We start from the raw sequence: 21,628 nt of genomic DNA on the forward strand, positions 1-21,628 counted from the left end.
TTATCCTGCTTCTCTGGTTTTTTGACCTCTGCTTTTAAATCTCACCCTGAGTGACTTTCAAATATGGCACTGTCTTGATGAGGACACAGTTGTATATTTGAAGCAGGATCTTTTTCTTATTGGAACTTTTACTATGAGACTCTGGGAACTTTCACTCTACTCTTAAGAAACTACTTAGGCTCCAGCAGAGCACCCTCATCCTTCAGGGTTTCAAATTTTTTCATGTTAGGCATACCTCCAAAAGTTTGTCTATTTCTTCTTTTCCTCATTAACATTCCTCCATTCAGGCAAAGCCTGATCTTCAATCCATACCTAGAGTTGGCAAAGGTACTACCAAGTAAGAAATGGCCAAAAACAATATGTTTGCATAAAACAGGCCCTTCCTGTTTAGTTCATTTAGTCCTTTCTCTTCTCAAAATTTCCAGTTCCTTTTAATAGACACATATCACACACACACACGTTTGTTGTTCCAATTTGCAGTAGGAATGTATTTCTGTTCCAACTTATTCCACTGTATTCGGAATCTTCCCACTCAGGTTTGTATCATCTTGCCATGCTTTATTTTTCTAAAGAGAATTTATCTACTTATAATTCATATTATATTTCTCTTTAATTACTTATTTAATAACTAAGTTCCCTAGTCGAGTGGAAAAGAAATACTTGAGAACAGGTACCTCGTCTCTTTTAAAATTTATTGTTTTTTTCTTCAGAACTTAGAATAGTGCCTCGTAAAGTATTTTCCAAATCAATGAATGAATAGTAGAATGCAGTGCAGCAGTTAAGAGTAATATATTATCAGGAAGCCTGGATGACTCAGCGGTGAGTGTCTGCCCTCGGCTCAGAGGGAGATCCTGGTCCAGAGATCGAGTCCCATATCAAGCTCTCTGTGAGGAGCCTGTTTCTCCTTCTTTCTATGTCTCTCCCTCTGTGTGTGGGGGTGTCTCAAGAATAAAAAAAAATAACATTTTTTAAAAAAGAAGAATATAGGGATGCCTGGGTGGCTCAGAGGTTAAGCGTCTGCCTTTGGCCCAGGGCCTGATCCTGGAGTCCTGGGATCGAGTCCCACATCGGGCTCCCTGCATGGAGCCTGCTTCTCTCTCTGCCTATGTCTCTGCCTCTCTCTGTGTGTGTCTCTCCTGAATAAATAAATAAAATCTTTAAAAAAAAAAAAAAAAGAAGAATATAATACCTTACCCATGCTCCCAGGCTAAGAGGTGAGGGGTAGCAAATGTTCCCTTGTGTTCATTTTTTTCCCCTCATGTTCATTTTTAAACCTTCCATTGGTACCTAAATTTCAGCTGGCAGATTTTGCCAATAATCTCACCATTGATGACTTTTGTGTATGTTGTCCTTGCATCCCCAAAGGATAAGTCACTTCTAGCTTTCTACACTGGATGCCTCTATTGCTCCATAATCTTCATGAAGTGGTATGCACTTGTAGCTTCTCAGTTTATTTTTACATCTAATGTAGTGATAAAATAATAAATTCAATCATTATCTTGATTAAAAAAATAATAAAGAAATTATTTTTGTGGAAAACTTTTTACAAAATTTTTGTAGATTCAGTTTCTGTAAGGTAAAAATTATATTTTATATATCTTAAGGCATACTTTTGGATGGACCTGTAACAGCATAGTATTTTTAAAAACAAAAATTACCTAAATATATTGTAAATTTAAATAAGCACTTTACATACTTACTTCGTTTTTATTGTTCATAGATTGTAAAGAACCCCCTCCAAGAAAAGAAACTCAAGTTTTGTCAGGTGCCTGGCTTCAACAAACATATCCAGAGGGTACTCAGGCTACATATAAATGCCGACCTGGATTTAGAACTCTTGGAGCTATTATAATGGAATGCAAGAATGGAGAATGGGTGGCTCTTAATCCATCAAGGATATGTCAGAGTAAGTAATTCATATGTTGTGAAATTTGTGAAAACTTTAGTTGTGAAATGCTGTTTGATATTGTAGCGATTTTAGCTGAATTATATCACAACTGTCATTTAAATACAAAATCACATACTATCATTATTCTTAATAAGGAGTTTAATCTTCTAAAATTAAAAAAACCCTACTATACAGATAAGTTTAATTATAAAACAATAACTGCCATTGTTCACTTTTGTACATCTTCATTCATGTCCTCTGATATAACATCAAATATCATTTCCTCAAACTCTTACATAAAATGTGTTTCCTGTGATAATTCTAATATTATATTATTTTTTTCATTTTAGGAAGGCCTTGTGGACATCCTGGAGATGCTTCTTTTGGTTCTTTTCATCTTGAAAGAGGAAATAAGTTTGAATATGGTGCAAAGGTTGTTTATACATGTAATGAAGGGTATGTAGTCAATATAAAAAGAAGTTTAGGGACACCTGGGTGGCTCAGCAGTTGAGGGTCTGCCTTCAGCTCAGGGCATGATCCTGGAGTTCTGGGATCAGGTCCCACACTGGGGTCCCTGCAGGGAGCCTGCTCCTCCCTCTGCCTATGTCTCTGACTCTTTAGCTGTGTCTCTCATGAAAAAACAAATAAAATCTTTAAAAAAAAAAAAAGAAGTTTATAATTGGGAGAGTTGCAATTTAGGTAATATGAACGGTACTAACTAGCATTCTTGAGGTTACTTTATTTTTCTATGAGCTTTTTATATTTTTTTTATTTAAATTCAAGTTGCCAGCATATAGCATAACACCCAGTGCTTGAAGATTTTTCTAAGTACAAGTGCCTGAAAAATTAAACCATAATGGAAATGATTATATTTGGATACCATATTATCTAAACACTGAAAAATTAAAATGAATTATATTTACTGTGGTAGAGTGTAGCTATAGGAGGGCTGGAAAATAGTATACATATAAATAAGGGCTTATTCCAACAAGTCCTGACTATGTTCTATCACATGCAGAGTATATAGGACAGTGGGAATGGTAACAAAATCAGATTGCATGGCACCTCCTTTGGTAAAAGCTTATAAAATTTAGGAGAAGCAAATATTTTACACTGAAATAATAGTAACTACCATCCTTTAAGTTTCCATGGTATGCAAATTATTCTTATCACATGAACCAAAAATGCTACTACGCTCATAATCATTGATTCTTTGTTCTTTAGCCACCTACTAGATTTTTATAGCTAATCTTAATACTATGATACCTCCTCAGTGACATTTATTCCTAATATTCCCAGCCAGGTAAAAAAACTGTTTTGTTTTGTTTTTTTTTTAAGATTTTATTTATTTATTCATGAGAGACACAGAGAGACACAGGCAGAGGGAGAAGCAGGCTCCATGCGGGAAGCTTGACGTGGGACTCGATCCTGGGTCTCCAGGATCAGGCCCTGGGCTGAAGGCGGCGCTAAACCGCTGAGCCACCCGGGCTGCCCCAAAAAAAATGTTTTGAAGAAAGTTTCATATCTGAGAAAACCAATATCACTACAATTTTATACTTCATAAGTATAAGTAGGATCAAAAATTACAAATTGGGAGCACCTAAGTGGGTGTCTAAGTGGGCAAAGCATCTGCCTTAGGCTCAGGTCATGATCCCAGGGTCCTGGGATGTAGCCTCATGTTGGGCTCCCTGCTCAGCAGGGAGTCTGCTTCTCCCCTCTCTACTTCTCTCTGTCTTTCTCTCTCTCACTTGCTTTCTATCTCTCTTTCTCAAGTAAATAAATAAATAATCTTTTAAAAAAATAAATTACAAATTGATTCTTATTATTCTTTTTTCATTTATTTCTTGATTTTAAGCAATAAAATATATTTTAAAGCTTAAGCTTTGGATAAACCTGCATCCCAAAACTCCACCACTTCATAACTATTATCATTTTAACAATTCTTCACTCTCATTTCCTCAGTTATAAAAACAGAAACATAGCAGGTGCATCATAGAATTGGTGGCATAAATAAAAAAGACACACACTGAAGCCCTTTGAAGAATTCCTTAGACATTTACACCCAATAAGTCTTAGTTCTTATGAGGTTAGGCTCTGTTTGGCCACTACCTGAGGGAGATTTTTCAAAGACATTTTCAGCCCATCTGGGCCTAAACTTTCTAATTGCCTCTCCTCTGAAATACACCTTTCAATCTAGGCTAGTCTGGCCCCTTTAGGTTCCACATTTGACTTGGCAAAAGAGATCAAAACTCACAAACTCCTTCCACTTGATTCTCTAAATCTCAGTAATAAACACTATTTATAATTTGATGAAGAAATTTGCTACATACTTCACCTCTGACTCTGGCTATTCTTAATTCATCTTTGCTTTCTTATGCTTATATAAATTATGGGCAAACTCTGTTAGAGACTCTGTAAGAGTAACTATCTCCACCATTCACCTTGGGCCTCCAACAAGGACTACGTATTCATCAATGAATTAAAAATCCTTGGACCTTGCAAAATAAACATGCATCAGTATTTCATGCTATTTTAAAATTTTCAAGGGATTATTTTACCTATCTGAGGGAATGTAACTCTTTGTTGACCCAGTTGTGGAATCCGTGTAGAATGGGTTTATTACACCCATGGTTCTGCCCGTCAACTGACCCGTTTTGATCCCTTGCCTCCACCCACCTTTTCTCTGCCTAATATCACTTTAGCTGAATACTAGCCGCTTATCAGGATATTCAATATGAATATTCAGTTTCAGTATCCTACATGTAGATAGTTTTATGGAAGCACTTTGCCAAAAGTTTTTCTGGCATTTTGCCTGGTTAGGGTTGCAGAAATATGAGCTGTTACTTTTCCCCAATCACCAACATTTAGATAATCTTTTTCTTCCTCCTCTCCCTACATATATGGGTCTTTGGTAGTTTTGTGTAGAATTTTGCAGAATTCCTGAAAAAGCTTTGGGGGAGCAAGTGGGTTTCTCATGTAGATGGAAAATGTGAACCAGGAAACCTACTTTCTCTGTTGGAATGGGATACAAGTAGAGGAGACAGAGACGGAATTTTAGTAGCCAATTATCAAAAAAAAAAAAAAAAAAAAGGCCATTTATTTTGTTCCTTTGTACGACAGAAATGTAGAGTAAATGTTTGTCTTCAAGTTCTGTGACTCTCATTTAATCTATTGAAATTTTTTTTTCCTTTAGAGAGTTAGGAACAAATCAGTAACATTCAAAGAAAGATAAGTATATTTTGAGGGAGAAAGTTTTTCCTTACTTGTTTAATGAATGAAACAATCCTTATTTGTAGAGCAAGGAAACATTTGTCTAGGTAGAATTATTTAGGAGTGTAGGAAAGTTTTGTTCTCAAAATTATCTCTCTTGTGGTTATCAAAATGCTGCCCATTATTTTGTTTTTGAGAAAAGGATTTTTCCTCTAGGTGTCCACTGTAACCTTAAGAAGGATGCTTTGACTTGACCTAAAGCCTCTGGTAATGATTGCACATTTTGCATCTGTCTGAAGGAACACTCACTCAAGTAGAGCATTCTAGATTTTAAGAATGGGCTTGATTAGTTATCACAGTTAGAAAATTTTGACATTGGATAGGTTATATAAGCAAACTGACTTGATGACTACACTCTGGAAAAATTAATTAAAAATAATAAAAAATTTAAAAATAAACAATAAACCACATGCTAAGAAATTTGGACTAGTGCTATCCTTGATTATGTAAAAAGCCCAAAATGTTCCAAAAATATTATTGTGGAGGGTAGGAGTATGAAATAAAACTGGAGGAAGGTAACCTATTATTAGCTCTCGGTTACTACCATGTTTTTGGCTTTTGGCTTTGGGTCAAGGAGGTTATAACATTGTTAAGTGTAACTAATTGACTCAATGAAAAGATAAAAAGGTATTGTGCACAAAATCATAATGAGTTTGTATTGTGAACCAAGGATTATGAGTATTCCAAGTCCACATGCCTGAAGACTTGAGGGTCTTTCTTAAGTAAGAAAGAAAGAAATGGAAAGAAACAAAGAAAAGAGAATTTAAGAAAGGAGAAAGGAATTTAAGAAAGAAGAAAAAGAAAGAAGAAAGAAAGAAAGAAAGAAAGAAAGAAAGAAAGAAAGAAAGAAAGAAGAAAGAAAAAAAGAAAGAGGAGGGAAGATGCAATAGAGGAAGGAAGGGAGGAAGGAAATGCAGATGCTGCTAATTTTCTTTGAAATGGAGTTTCTGGGCATTCAGATGGTTTCAAAATTGCATATAAATACATATTAGCTCACGACTCTGTTATTTTTTGTTTTCAGGTATCAGTTAATAGGTAGGATTAATTTCCGTGAGTGTGAACCAGATGGATGGACCAATGATATTCCTATATGTGAAGGTATATGTCAAATTGATTTATTAAAATATTCAAATATTTAAAATGTATAAGATTTTTTGAGATGTTTTACATTAAAATATCCTTAAAGTTTATAATTAAATATTTTTTACTCAGAGTGGCTTCTACTATAGTACAGAATGAATATCTAGACGTTTTATTACTACATTATTTTATGTTTTATTAACCAAATATGAATACAGTCTCATCTAATCTAATGTTCGAAGTATCAGAGATTAGGAAATCTAAACCTATTTTCCTTTTCTTTTAGATTCTAACCACTAGAAAAAAAAAACACAAGTATCAGATTTTCAGCTTTATTAATGAAGCCATTTTCATTCAAGAACCACCCAAATGCAGGGATTTCCAGTAACATCTGAAGTGATGAACATGAGTTTGACATGTCTCCCCTCTTGTGTTGCAAGGGAGATTTTCTTGTGGTCTTAGTCTTACTGAAAAGAGACAGAAAGTTAGGAAGAGCTCTGCTTTTTCTTACTGATCCATAAAGCAAAGAGTAAGAATGAGAAAATATAGATCCTGTTTCCAAATATTGAGCTAATAATCCCAATCTCTAGTCCTCATGGAAATAAGAGATGAGTCAGAATAGCCTTTCCTAGTTTCATGCTGAGGAATAAGTAGAAGGGAAGAGGGGAGGAGGAGGGAAGCAGGAAGGGAAAGAGAAGGAAGGAGGAGGAGGAGGCAGGAGGTAGAGGAGGAGGGTGAGGAAGGTGAGGAGGGGAGGAAGGAAGAAGAAGAGGAGAAATGCAATCACTCAAAAATCCTGTTACCTAAAGAAGAGAATGAAAGATCTTTCATCTATGGAAATGAGGGGAAAAATCTAAATGCTTTAAGGAACATCTACAAAGGAATCACCTGAAGTGTTTATTTAATGCTGAAAATTTTGGTTATTGAAAACCTATTACATCAGTATCTCTCGGGTAATAGAGCAGGAAGATGGCCATAGAATTTCCATTTTAATTCTATCCTGAATGATTCTACTATAAAATAAAGTTGAAATACCATAACCTAAGAGATACTGGAAAATATGAAGTAAAATCAAAGGGAGTACTCAGATTATTTTGAGCACTGACATGAGAGAGGAAGGAAAATTAAGGTCTATTGAAGTAAATAGAAAGTTTTCTGCAATATCTTTTAGGACTATGGCGTCATATTATTCTGGGGCTTAAGTGAACATTTTTATTTAATTATCCCAAGCTTTATATTTTTCAATCATTTAAGAAACACTTGTTTGTTACTATAAAAAAGTAATTTTTTGTCATTCAAATAAATAATTTTCTTTGTCCACTTTCATAGAAAACAATGAGACATAAGCTTATTGTTGTTGTTGTTGTTGTTGTTTTAATTTACAAGCCTTTATATCTGACAAACAGTTGGAATGATCAAAGTCACCTGGGTGGCTCAGTGACTGAGCGTCTGTCTTTGACTCAGGGGATGATCCCAGGGTCCTGGGATCGAGTCCCACATCAGGATCCCCACAAGGAGCCTGCTTCTCCCTCTGCCTGTGTCTCTGCCCCTCTCTCTGTGTCTCTCATGAATAAATAAATAAATAAAATCTTTTTTAAAAAATGGAGTTGTCAAATTCTAATAAGAAAAGTTATATTTATTTTTTCAGTTGTTAAGTGTTTACCAGTGACAGAACCAGAGAATGGAAGACTTGCCAGTATTCCACTGGAATCAGACCAAGAATATACTTTTGGAAATGTAGTACGATTTGAGTGTAATTCAGGTTTCATGCTTGATGGGCCTTCAGAAATCCATTGCTCAGCAAATGGCATTTGGAGTGCAGAACAACCGAGATGTGTGGGTAAGATATACTTACTGATCATGTGATTGAATGATTTTAGTTTTTCTCATGAAAATAGGCATTTTAAAATATTGTGCATCCCAAAGAGTATAATAGTAATAACTAACATTTATTCAGCACTTATTATTTGCCAGTTAGTTGATCCAAGTTCCTTACATGTGTCATTCCATTTAATCTTCAAAATGTCTGTGATTTATGCACTATTTTCCTCTCTCTTTTATAATCAAGGAAACAGTTGCAAAAAAAGTTAAATCTTATGATCAAGGTTATCATGACATAAATGGTAGAGTTAAGATTCAAACCTAGATCATCTGAAACTAAAGTTCATGGTCTTAACCATGATTAAACTGTAATTGGCTTTCATGGCTCAAATAGTAAGCATTTCTGCTGCAAGTTTTAATATTGGCCTATAGAATAGGCTTTCTTTCATTTGAAAAGTCAAAAATTCATTATTTACTTCCATGAATGATGATGACAATTCTGTTCTTGAATAATACTTCTAGAAAGGGGTCCTGTTTTATATATATACTGTAAGTTTAGATAAGTATGTGGAAAGGAATTGCATCCACTAAATAAATTTTTGCCTTTTAAAAAAAATTCTATAGTAAACTGTAAGTCAAGATTTCTTTAATTATAATACTACTAACCAGTACATCATGACCAGTCTGATGATTTGGGCTTTTGTCATGAAACCTTATGGTCAATTTATTTAAAATGCCATACTTAATTTTACCTATACTTGTTCAGCAGAAATTTCTGCCATATTTGTTTTTTTTCATATTTGTTTTTTAACTTTATCTAAAATCTCTTGATTATTTTCACTTTCTTAGTCTAGTCTAACCAAAAAGGAGATGCAGAGAAAAGCATTCCTCTCCTTAAAAGCTCTAACAGAACTAGTTCTTCAAGTCAGTACATTGTAAACATTTATATTCAGCACAGCAAATACTGTATATTCTAGAGGTTCACAGATGGGGTTTCCTTCTTAAAAATAATTCCTGTGGTTAGCTAAACCTTCCTGGAGTAACTAATACATACAATACATTTTAAAGGAAGAATGAGACTTTTTCAAATGAAGTTGAGGAGGAGAAAAGCATACCAGTCACGGGAACACATGGAGAGGAAGGTACAAATACAGGGATGCTTCTGTAAGTGTGAGGCTCCTCTGTTCTCATGTCCCCGGGGGTCCTCGTGTAGGATGCATGTAAGGGTAAGTCAGTGATGGGTTGAAGATAAGCCAGTACAAGGTTCTAAGGTGCTATATGTCATACTGAAGAATTTGGCTTTTATTCAGACTGAATTGAGAATCAATGGAGACTTTTTAAATGGAGCAATGAAGGGACAAGAAAAAAGGCCATTAAGTTACCGTCAGGAAAACAGATTAGAAAGATGGGAGAATTAGGGGATCCCTGGGTGGTGCAGCGGTTTGGCGCCTGCCTTTGGCCCAGGGCGCAATCCTGGAGACCCGGCATCAAGTCCCACATGGGGGTCCCGATGCATGGAGCCTGCTTCTCCCTCTGCCTGTGTCTCTGCCTCTTTCTCTCTCTCTCTGTGACTATCATAAATAAATAAAAATTAAAAAAAATAAAAAAAAAGAAAGATGGGAGAATTAGATTTGTTGCTATAATTCCAGGGGAAAATATTTGAGAGAAAATGAGGCCAAAGATGATGGCCAGTTTTTTTTTCAACAGAAAATTTTGATGGATAGTGATGCCGCAAAAGCAGATCAGTTACTTTTCAGAGATGTAATGGCAATAGGTTAAATGAACTTCTTTGACAAAGTGTTTTGCCAACAATTACTGTTATCAATAACTAGAAAATAATGTAATTTTGCAAGTCATTCAGTGAAAACACTTATCACAATAAGCCTATATAGCTATACTCAATTTTATATATACAGTTGATGAACATTACTGACTGCTGTTTATTTGAAAAGGACTAATTTATCTTCAAACCAAATAAAATTAACATCATTTTATTCAGAATTTTACCTTCCTTTCAAAATGAAAATTAAGAACAGCAGATATTATTCAAGCATTCAAGTCAAAGTAGAACTTTTGTTTGGTTGCCTGATTTACCTAATGGAAACAAAATTTGTGTCTTTAATATAAATATGTCTTAGATGAGCCCTTTAATATATGACAAACATCTTGGAATTTAATCTCTTATATTTAGAAATTTCCTGCCAAAAACCAGAAATTATAAATGGATATCTTACTTTTGAGAAACAAACTTACAAGGAAAATGAACGACTTCATTATAAATGTCACAAGGGTTATGAATACAGTGAAAGAGGAGATACTGTATGTACTAAACTTGGATGGATTCCAAGTCCTTCATGTAAAGGTAATGTTATATTTCTTTTCTATATGTTTTGCTGCATATTTTATAAATTGTCTTCATTCATATACTCCCTACAGTTAAATAGTTTTTTTCTCACAATAGAGTATTAATATTTATAGGAGTCAACTATTGTAAAGATAATATACTTAACATTTTGTATGCAAGGCCCAAAAAGCAAGTCTAGAGGAGAGCCACGGCTATAACAGGCTTCCTAATTCCCAGGTATGTACCTTGCTCAGGTTGCTTTTGTAAAGCCCAACATTTAGCTTAAAAAAGTAAATTATATTAACACCAGATAAGGAAACTCTCAGCTGACAATGGAAGTAACTGGAGATTTCATTAATCCACAGGCCTAATATGAATCAATGGTGATGATAATGCTGGGGAAAAAACAAAACAAAACAAAAACACCTCTTTTAGGCTTCATAATTGAAGGATTTTGTTGCACAGAGCAAGAATCCATCCCAACTGTGTTTGGTGCCCACCAAAAGTTATGTCTGGGATATTGTGTTCTACTTAGCTTACCTCATTTTAAAAGAGTTGGGTCTCAAACTATCATGGCCTAGGAGAGAGAATGTAGATAGTTGAGTTTAGGAAATCATATTAGAAGAATAGCAAGAAGATACAGTTATAACACAGTAACAACTGTGTTGAGATTTGCAAACATTTATTGGAAAAGAGTAAGTCGTCTTCTGATGAGGGCTGCAGTAGTGTATGAAACAAATAATAAGTGCTATGAAATCAGAAGTCAAGTGCCCTTCTAAAAAGGTAAGTTTAAAAAAATAAATAAATAAATAAATAAAATAAAAAGGTAAGTTTTACAGATACTGTCATACAGTGGGCCCGGGTAGGTGGGGAGATGGTGAGAAGAGTTAAACTCTTAAGAGCCCTTTGAACTTTTAATCGTATGATTCATAATTACATGCATAAACCTTGTTTAATGAGCCTCTTTTATAAAAACTAGAGTTAGCTTTTGAGTCAATTTTATTTTTTTTTAAATTGATTTTATTTGACTTTTTTTGTTTTAAGTAAGCTCTCCACACAACATAGGGTTTCAAATCACAAGACTGAGCCAGCCAGGCACCACCACCACCCCCTGCAAAAAAAAAAAAAAAAAAAAAAAATATATATATATATATATATTATATAAAAATATATATAGATAGATAGATAGATAGATAGATAGAATCCACAAACAGCTCCTTGGAAAATATATCCTCTCACCTTCAGGCATTATTAAGAAAATATTTTAGAAAGAGGTTAATGAACACCAAACAATGATCACTCAAATTAGATCCCTGTTCAGCTGATGATGTGTGGAAATCTAGCTGTTTGTCTTCATGACATTCATGGTTCATACACAAAGAACATGGGTGCACAGGTCCCCTGGCCTTAACTTCTGCCATATGTTTTACTTTCAGAGCCCCACTCAAAATATTTAGATAAATTATCCATCCAGTCATCAAAATATAGACCAATTATTTTATATCAGTCCCCTTGTCCTGTATAAACATTAGAATAAATCATCATTCCAGGTTTCAATGAAGTTACTTACTTCAAAGTAAGACCTCAGAATCTGAATTCATTTTTTCTTCAACATAAGTTACAGGTTTTTTTTCCTATTTATGCTCATTCCAATGTAGTTCTGAAGGGACCCTACTCATTATATTAACTGTAAGAATCAAGGGATAGAGACATCATCTTTTCATGGCTTTTCCTTAATCAGCTATGGAAAAGGGAACATAAATCACACAATAGTTTTTCAAACTTCCTCCTTTAAGGGAAACATGTTATTTTACACTCATTTTATTGTCCTATGCAAGTCATAGGGTCATGTCTACTTCAAATGAATAGTGATATGCAATCCTTCTAACCATCTGGAAGGAAGAGACTTGCAATATTTGTAAACAGTCCTGATGAGAACCATAGATGCCAAGGAAGTTGAAGAATAGTTGGAAAAAATAGTCAAAGTGATATGTCATGAATTTATTACCACATATGGAATATGATGATGTATGTAATGGCTTTGGAGAAAGGAGATTCAAGAGTGCAGGGGGCACAGATACATCAGATGAGAGATATAGTGGTGGGACATGAGTGATATATGGTGGGAAGGATATCAGACTATACTCATTTTAATCCCATTTTGTGCTGTGATAGGGACAAAAAAATAATATCCACTTCCTTTATTTTTATGTACTTGATTATTTTAATGGGTAGTTATTTCTAAGTTATCTACATGTCCTTTTTTTTTTGTTTTTTCAGAAGCACTATGTCCTCCTCCTAATATTCGAAATGGTGACTACACACCTAAAGCCACCAAATACAGAAGTGGAGATGCAATCACATATCATTGTAAAAGTGGCTTTTTTTCAACAATCTATGGAAATAAGGCAACATGTACTGATGTAGGCTGGGTACCTCTGCCAAGATGTAGTTGTAAGTTCCAATCATATCTTGACCTACTTCTTATTCTGAAATTGCTGTCTTTAAGACCCTTAAAAAAGATCCTATCATCAGAATAAAACAGACTTTGAGGTGTTAAACAATTATAATGAAAGGATTGATTAATTGATTGAGATATAATTGACATATAACATTATCTTAGTTTTGGCTGTACAACACAATTTGATATTTGTATATCCTTTGAAATAATTATAAACACAATTCTACTTAAATCCATCACCATACATAGTTACAAATTTTTTTCCTTGTGGAAAAACTTTTAAGATTTACTCTTTAACAGCTTTCAAATATACAATGTGGTATTAATAACTAGAGTTACCATGCTATACATTACATCCCTGTAATTAAATTATTTTATTATTGGAAGTTTGTACCTTTTGATCTCCTTTGCCCATTTCTCCCACCCCCCATGCCCTGCCTCCGACAACCACCAATCTGTTCTCCTTATCTAAGAGCGTGGTATTTTCAGATTCCAAATATAGCTCGTATGTTATTCGTCTTTGTCTGATATACTTCACATAGTATAGTGCCCTCAAATCCATCCATGTCATCACAAATGGCAATATTTCCTTCTTTTTTTTTGGCTGAATAGTATATATACTTTTTTTTCCTTATGCATTCTTCCAACAATGGACATTTAGATTGTGTCTACAGCCTGGCTATTGTAAATAATGCTGCAGTGAACATGGGGTACATATATCTTTTCGAGCTAGTGTTTTCCTCAAATAAATACCTGGAAGTGGAATTGCTCGATTATATGGTAGTTCTATTAATTATTTGAGAAATCATACTGTTCCACAGTGGCTGCACCAATCTACAACCCCACTAAAAATGAAGAAAGGTTCCCTTTCCTCTACAACCTCACCAGCACTTGTTACTTTTTTCTTTTTGATGACAGCCATTTTAACAAGTGTGAAGTAATATTGTGGTTTCAATTTTCATTTCTCTGCTGAAAAGTGAAGTTGAGAATCTTTTTTATGCCTGTTGGCCAATTTGTATTTCTTCTTTAAAAAACGTCTATCCAGATCCTCTGCCCATGTTTTATTCAGATTGGGCTTTTTGGTGTTATTGAATTGTATGAGTTTTTATTTTTTTCTGCCTTCCTACCTTGTTAGCAGTGAAACCCTTTCTCTCTGTAGCATTCCAGGTGTTCTCTCTTTAAATCTCAGGTTGAATTCTTAGGTTTTCAGGATGGTTTGAAAGTTATCTAGGTAAGTTGGGGGGCCAGGTGAGGTGAGGACCCTTCTCCTCCACCATCTTGCCCCACCTCCTCAAATTGTATGAGTTTTTAAATATATTTGGGATATTTACCCCTTATCGGTTATATGATTTGCAAATATTTTCTCCTATTCAGTAGGTTGCTTTTTCAGTCTGTTGATGGTTTCCTTTGTTATGCAGAAATGTATAGTTTAATGCATCCCCACTTGTATAGTTTTGCCTATGCTGCCTTTGCTTTGTGTCAAATCTAAAAAATAATTACCAAGATCAATGTCAAAGGAACTTATCCCTTATGTTTTCTTCTAGAAGTTTTATGATTTCAGGTCTTACATTCAAGTCCTTAATCCATTTTGTGTTAGTTTTGGTATATGGGGTAAGTGGTGGTCCAAATCATTCTTTTGCATGTGGCTGTCCAGTTTGCTCAATGCCATTTATTGAAGAGACTATCCTCTCCCCACTGTATATTTTTGGCTTCTTTGTCATTATCTGACCTTATATGTGTGAGTTTATTTCTAGCTCTTTATTTTGTTCTTATTATTCTATGTGTCTGTTATTATGCCAAGGCCATAGTTTTGGTTACTCTAGCTTTGTAACATAGTTTGAAACCAAGAAATATGATGCCTCCAAGTTTGTTCTTTCCCAAGATTTTTTTGGCTATTTGGACCCTTTCATAGTTCCAAGCAAATTTTAGGATTGTTTGTTCTATTTCTGTGAAAAATACCATTGGATTTTTGATAGGAATTGCATTGAAACTATAGATTACTTTGAGTGGTAAGGATATTTTAACAATAGTAACTCTTCCAATCTCTGAACATGGACTATCTTTCATTTATTTTATCATTGTCTTGTAGTTTTCAGGGTGCAGATCTTTTACCTCCTTGGAAAGATTTATTCCTAGATATTTTATCCTTTTTGATGCTATTGTAAATGGGACTGTTTTCTTAATTTTTCTTCCTGATAGTTTATGATCAGTGCATAGAAACACAGCAGATTTTTGTACATTGATTTTGTATCCTGCAACTTCAAATTCAGCCATCAATTCAAACAAGTTTTGGTGGAGTTTTTAGGGTTTTCTGTGTATAATATCACATCATCTGAAAAGAGTAAAAGTTTTATTTCTTCCTTTCTGAGTGGATGCCTTTTAATTCTTTTTCTTGCCTAATAACTCTAGGCAGGACCTCTAATACTATGTTCAATAAAAGTCGTGGGATTAAGCAATCTTATCTTGTTCCTGGTCTTAGAGGAAAAGCTTTTCACTATTGAATATAAAGTTGGTGTGAGTTGGTCATATACAGACTTTATTACAATGAGGTATGTTCCCTCTACACCCACTTTGTTGAGAGTTTCATCATAAAAGATGTTGAATGTTATCAAATGCTTTTTGTGCACCTATTGAGATGATCATATGATTTTTTAAAAGATTTTATTTATTATCTATTTCTTTATTTATATATTTTTTTAAAAAGATTGTGTTTATTTATTCATGAGAGACACAGAGAGAGAGGCAGAGACACAGGCAGAGGGAGAAGCAGGCTGCATGCAGGAAGCCTGAGGTGGAACTCGATCCTGGGGTCCCCAGGATCAGGCCCTAGGCTGAAGGCGGTGCTAAACCGATGAGCCACCCGGGCTGCCCAATCATATGATTTTTAACCTTTATTTTCTTAATTAGTTTATCACATTGATTTGGGATGTGAAACCATCCTTGCATCCCTGGAATGAATCTTACTTGGTCAAAGTGTATTATCCTTTTAATGTATTGTTGAAATTAGTTTGCAAATATTTTGTTGAAGATTTTTACATGTATTTTTTCAGGTATTGGTCTGTAATTTTCTTTTCTTGTAGTATCCTTCTCTGGTTTGGGTAGCAGGGTAACACTGGCCTCAAAAAATGACTTCGGGGCAGCCCAGGTGGCTCAGCGGTTTAGCTCCGCCTTCAGCCCAAGTTGTGATCCTGGAGGCCCCGGGATTGAGTCCCATATCAGGCTCCCTGCCTGGGACCTGCTTCTCCCTCTGCCTGTGTCTCTGCCTCTCTCTCTCTATGTATCTCATGAATAAATAAATAAAATCTTTAAAAAAATGACTTCAGAAGTGTTCCACCAGTGAAGCCATCTGATCTTGGACTTTTGTTTGTTAGGGGGTTTTTGATCCCTGATTTACTCTCCTTACTAGTTATTAGTCTTTAGGATTTTCTGTTTCTTCATGACTCAGTTTTAGTAGGTTGTATGTTTCTAGGAGTTTATCCATTTCTTCTATGTTGTACAATTTATTGGTGTATAATTGTGCATAGTAGTCTCTTTTGAGCCTTTATATTTCCCTGGCATCAGGTGTATGGCTCCTTTTTCATTTCTGATTATAGGTGTGTGTGTGTGTGTGTATTTTTTTCTTGGTGAATCTAGTTAAAGGTTTGTCAATTTTGTTTTTATCTGGGGATCCCTGGGTGGCTCAGTGGTTTAGTGCCTGCCTTGGCCCAGGTGTGATCCTGGAGTCCTGGGATCGAGTCCAACATCAGGCTCCCTGCATGGAGCCTGCTTCTCCCTCTGCCTGTGTCTCTGCCTCTCTCTCTCTCGTGAATAAATAAAATCTTTTTTTGTAATGGTTTTTATCTTTTCAGAATTCTGCTTTTAGTTTTATCTTTTTAATTGATAGTTCTATTGATATTTTCTATTTTTTAAGCTTTTATTTTGCTTATTTCCACTCTGATATTTGTCAATTACTATCTTCTATTTACTTTAGACATTGTTTGTTCTTCATTTTCTAGCTCCTGGAGGTGTAAAGTTGGTTCATTTGAGATTTCTTGCTTCTTGATGTAAGCAAGTTCTATGAGTTTCCCTCATAGAACTGCTTTTGGTCATCCTGTAAGTTTTGCTATGTTGTATTTCCATTTTCATTTGCCTATAGGTATTTTTGATCCTCTTTTTAAAAATTTGACCCACCTGTTGTTCAATAACATGTTGTTTAATCTTCATGTATTTGTGAATTCTCAGTTTTCTTATAATTAATTTACTAGTTTCATACCATGTGGTCAAAAAAGATACTTGGTATTTTAATCTTTTTAATATTATTAAGACTTGTTTTGTAGTGTAACATATGTCCATCCTAAGAATGTTCCATGTGTACTTAATAAGAGTTTGTATTCTGATAGTTTTAGATGGATATTCTGTGTATGCCTGTTAAGTCCATCTGGTCAAAAATGTCACTGTATGTCAGTGTCTCCTTGTTGATTTTCTTTCTTTTTTTTTTAAGATTTTATTTATTTATTCATGAGAGAGAGAGGCAGAGACACAGGCAGAGGGAGAAGCAGGCTCCATGCAGGGAGCCCGACTTGGGACTCAATCCTGGCCCCCAGGATCACACCCCAGGCTGAAGGCGGTGTTAAACCTCTGGGCCACCGGGGCTGCTCCTTGTTGATTTTCTGTCTGAATGATCTGTCCATTGATGAAAGTGGGAGTATTAATTATTGTATCACTGTCTATTTCTCCCTTTATTTCTGTTAATATTTGCTTTACATTTTAGGTGCTCCTATGTTGGCTGCTTCAAATTTACAAGTATTTTATCCTCCTGTGGGATGAACTCCTTTATGTAATGCCCATTTTTGTCTTTTATTACAGTCTTTGTTTTTTTTTTTTTCAGTCTTTGTTTTAAAGTCTATTTTGTCTGATTACGTGTATGTACACTAGCTTTTTCTTTTCTTTTTGCTTTTCCTTTTTTTTTTTCTCGGCTTTCATTGCATGGGATGTCTTTTTCTATCCCCTTGGTCTATGTATCCTTACATCTGAACTGAGCCTCTTGTAGGCAGGATATAGATGGGTCCTTTTAAAAAAAACAACAACACTCTTGATTAGGGTGTTTAGTACATTTACATTTAAAGTAGTTTTTTTTTTCAAATATTTATTTATTATTTATGATAGACATAGAGAGAGAGAGAGAGAGAGAGAGAGAGAGGCAGAGACACAGGAGGAGGGAGAAGCAGGCTCTATGCCAGGACTCCAGGATCGTGCCCTGGGCCAAAGGCAGGCGCTAAACCACTGAGCCACCCAGGGATCCCCTAAAGTAATTATTGATAGTGTGTACTTATTGTCATTTTGTTACTTGTTTTCTCACTGTTTTATAATTCATCTGATCTTTTCTTCTTTTCTTGCTTTATTCCTCCATGATTTTATTGTTTTCTGTCAGTAGTATGCTTAGATTCCTTTGTCTTTAACTTCTGTGCATCTACCAAAGGTTATAAGACTTACATAAAACAACTTATAACAGTCTACTTTGACTTGAAAAGAACTTAACTTTGACTGTATTCTAAAGCTCTACCATTTTATGCCCCCCATGCTCATATTTTTGATACCACAATTTACATGTTTTATGTATCCTTTAATAAATTATCAAAGTTATACTTATTTTTACTCCTTTATCTCTTTAAACTCACTAACTTTATAAGAGATTAACCCTTACATTATATATTGGCCTTTACCAATGAGATTTATACATTTATATATTTTCCTGTTAATAATAAGCACCTTTTTGCCTCCCTACCACCATCTTTTTGAATTCATAAATACAAACCCTACTGGCCACTAGGGCAGGCAATCACAAAAACCAGGGTGCCAGATGCAAAAACTGGACACCAGATGTGTGTGTATGAGCTCCCTTCTAGGAGATACCAGCACTCTGGGGTGCAGCAAAGAGAGCTGTGGTTTCTGGAGGTCTCCAGAGAGGATTATGGTTGGCTCTTAGTTTAATTAGAAGCCTGCCTCTCTGGCCTGTTATAAAGATAGGCTAATAGGCCTCTTTCACAGAAAAGGAGATTCCTTAGTCTCCTGCCTCTCTGCTGTGCCCTGCAGTGGTAGCTGATTTGGAATGCTTTTCCATTTGTTACAGTCCTATGAGATCACAATCATAGGCCCAACTGGCCACCAGAGCAAAGCAATCTAGAGGTATACCGTAGCTGACAGCCACAAAAGCCAGGGCACCATAGAAAAGTATAAACTCCTTTCCTGCAGATACCATTGGCTTAGAGCGACGCAGAGGATGATCACAAAGTTGGCACCCACTGGCCTCTATCCCCAGAGAACACCTAGGTAGGCCCCTAGATGTGTGCCAAACTAGAAACCTGCCCCTCAGTCTGAATTCTTTCATAGGAAGACTGAGATCATAGTTCAGTTTCTATCTGCAGTGTACCCCAAGGGTGGTAGCCAACCCTCAACTGTCTGCGTTTGTCACAATCCTGTGGGACCTATGAATGTAAGCCTCACTGGCCATCAGATCAAGGAATGTTCTCTGGGTAGCAGCAACAAAATGCAGTGCACCAGACATAAAAACTGGGCTCCAGATCCTTGTACGAACTTCCTTCTCGCAATGACCAGTGCTCTGGAGTGCAGCAGAGGGAGGACCTGAAATAGTGCCTATCCTCCAAGGTCTTTGTAAAGGAGTATAGTTGTCCTTCAATTGTTTAATTAGAAGTCTGCCCCTCACACTACAGCAACAAAGATTACTCTAATAGGCTTTTTCTACAGGAAGATGGGTACTTCAGTCTGTGACTCTCTCCTGTGCCCTGGGAGTGGTGTTCTGTTAAGAACTCTATTTGTTCCAGTCCTTTAGGACCTACTGAGCACGACAACCTGAGATCTAAAGGAGTCTCCTGGGTAGCAGCTGTAAAACTCAGGGAGTGTTTAAAGAGGGGTTTTCCTTTCCTGGAAATACCAGTGAGCTGGAATGATCAGAGGGAGGGCATAAAGATGATGCTTGCTGGCCTATGTCTTTGTTTGTTTGTTTTTTCAAGATTTATTTATTTATGAGAGTCATGGAGAGAGAGGCAGAGGCAGAGGCAGAGGGAGAAGTAGGCTCCCTGTAGGGAGCCTGATGTGGAACTCAATCCCAGGATCCCAGGATCATGACCTAAGCCAAAGGCAGATGCTCAACCACTGAAGCACCCAGATGCCCCACAAATCATATATTTCTTAAAGAAGATTCTGAAAGATCCCAACTTAGAAACAACTTGAGAAGCCAGGTGCCCCTGGACTCTGTCTTAATTTTTTTTAAGATTATATTTATTTATTCATGAGAGACGCAGAGAGGGAGGCAGAGACACAGGCAGAGGGAGAAGCAGGCTCCCTGCAGGGAGCCTGATGCGGGACTCAATCCTGGGACCCCAGGATCACACCCTGGGCCAAAGGCAAGTGCTAAACCGCTGAGCCACCTGGGGATCTCTGGCCTCTGTCTTTAAAGAGAGTTTTAGTAAGCCCCTAGATGTGTATAAAATTTAATACTTGCCCCTCAGGCCAATGCTTTAAGATAGGCAAATAAGTCTCTCACAGAAAATCTGGGTACTTTTCAGTTGGCTCCCTCTATGTGGGGCCTTGGGGTGGGTGAGTCCATGCATGTGGACCCTTTAAGAACTATTTCTCAGTTAGCTGCTGCCTGTGGTCTTGTGAACACAAACCCCATGGCTTTCAAAGCTAGATGTCTTGGAGCTTGTCTGTCAGGTCCCGATCCTAAAATTGGGGTGCCAGATGTAAGGTTCAAATCCTTCACTCCTCATGGAAAAGGTTGGGATTTGGCTCTCCAATTGGGACCCTCCCAAATGTGAGTCATCATGCTGGGGATGAGGTTTATGATCAGATTGCGTCTCAGTTCCTTCTACCCACTTTAATGTGGGATTTTTTCTCATTTGCCCAATGTATAGGAATCACTCAGCTAGATTTGGGAGGGTTTTTCAGAGAAAATTATTCCATATGTAACTGTAGATTCAGTGTGCCCAAAGGGAGAGGTGTATTCAGGATCTCCTACATCTCCATCTTAAACCACTTCCATAAGGAAAATATTTAATCATGATTATGGTTGGCTTATGGAAATTGAAGATCCAGTCCAACTATATCTGGACCTCAGCAAGGCTATTCCACAAGGGACCTTATGCAGTTCTTGTGGACAAGATGGGGAAATTGACCAGTTAGATGGTTTATGAGATAGTTGGTAATTTCATTAAATAAACTTACCCAAGTATCAGATTCAGGACTTTGTTCTCAGGCCTATTTCATTACTTATTTCTGTTTCCAACTAGTTTACCAACTAGTAACTCCAACTGGAGTTACTCAGGTGATAATGATAGTGAATCTGCATTAGCACAGATTCATCATTCAAAAAGAATCCAATATGCTAGGTTGAATCTAATAATATGACATTTAGTAGAGATAACCAAAAAAGATCCTGGCCTTAGATCAAAAGAATCAGCTGTACAAGTACAGAAAAATTAGAAATGTTTTTAAAATTAGTGAATATTTGGGGTGCCTGGGGGGCTCTATTGATTGAGTGTCCAAATCTTGATTCTAGCTCAGGTCTTGATTTCAGGGTCATGAGTTGAAACCCCACACTAGGTGTGGAGCCTACTTAGAAAAAAAATGAGTGAATATTTTATTCAATTTTGAAATTAGTTTGAATCAAAACTATGACAGAACCATCAGTATTGTTAGTGAGACCACAACTTGCACTGATAGAAGTCTAAGGTAGAATGAGACTGTTGTAAGTCTTGCCAATCAC

The 21,628-nt window shown here is 36.1% G+C and overlaps 1 protein-coding gene across 1 annotated transcript in view; it reads left to right on the forward strand.

The window, feature by feature from the left end:
• CFH (complement factor H) overlaps positions 1-21,628 on the forward strand; it is a 77,428-nt gene that overhangs the window by 17,926 nt on the left and 37,874 nt on the right. The window contains exons 2-7 of the mRNA XM_072815015.1: positions 1,721-1,906; positions 2,239-2,344; positions 6,180-6,256; positions 7,887-8,078; positions 10,251-10,421; positions 12,684-12,857. Of these exons, the coding sequence (XP_072671116.1) occupies positions 1,721-1,906; positions 2,239-2,344; positions 6,180-6,256; positions 7,887-8,078; positions 10,251-10,421; positions 12,684-12,857 (906 nt within the window). The remainder of the gene's footprint in view (positions 1-1,720; positions 1,907-2,238; positions 2,345-6,179; positions 6,257-7,886; positions 8,079-10,250; positions 10,422-12,683; positions 12,858-21,628) is intronic.

The sequence above is a fragment of the Canis lupus genome, chromosome 38, assembly GCF_048164855.1.
Source record: "Canis lupus baileyi chromosome 38, mCanLup2.hap1, whole genome shotgun sequence".
Lineage (NCBI taxonomy): Eukaryota > Metazoa > Chordata > Mammalia > Carnivora > Canidae > Canis > Canis lupus.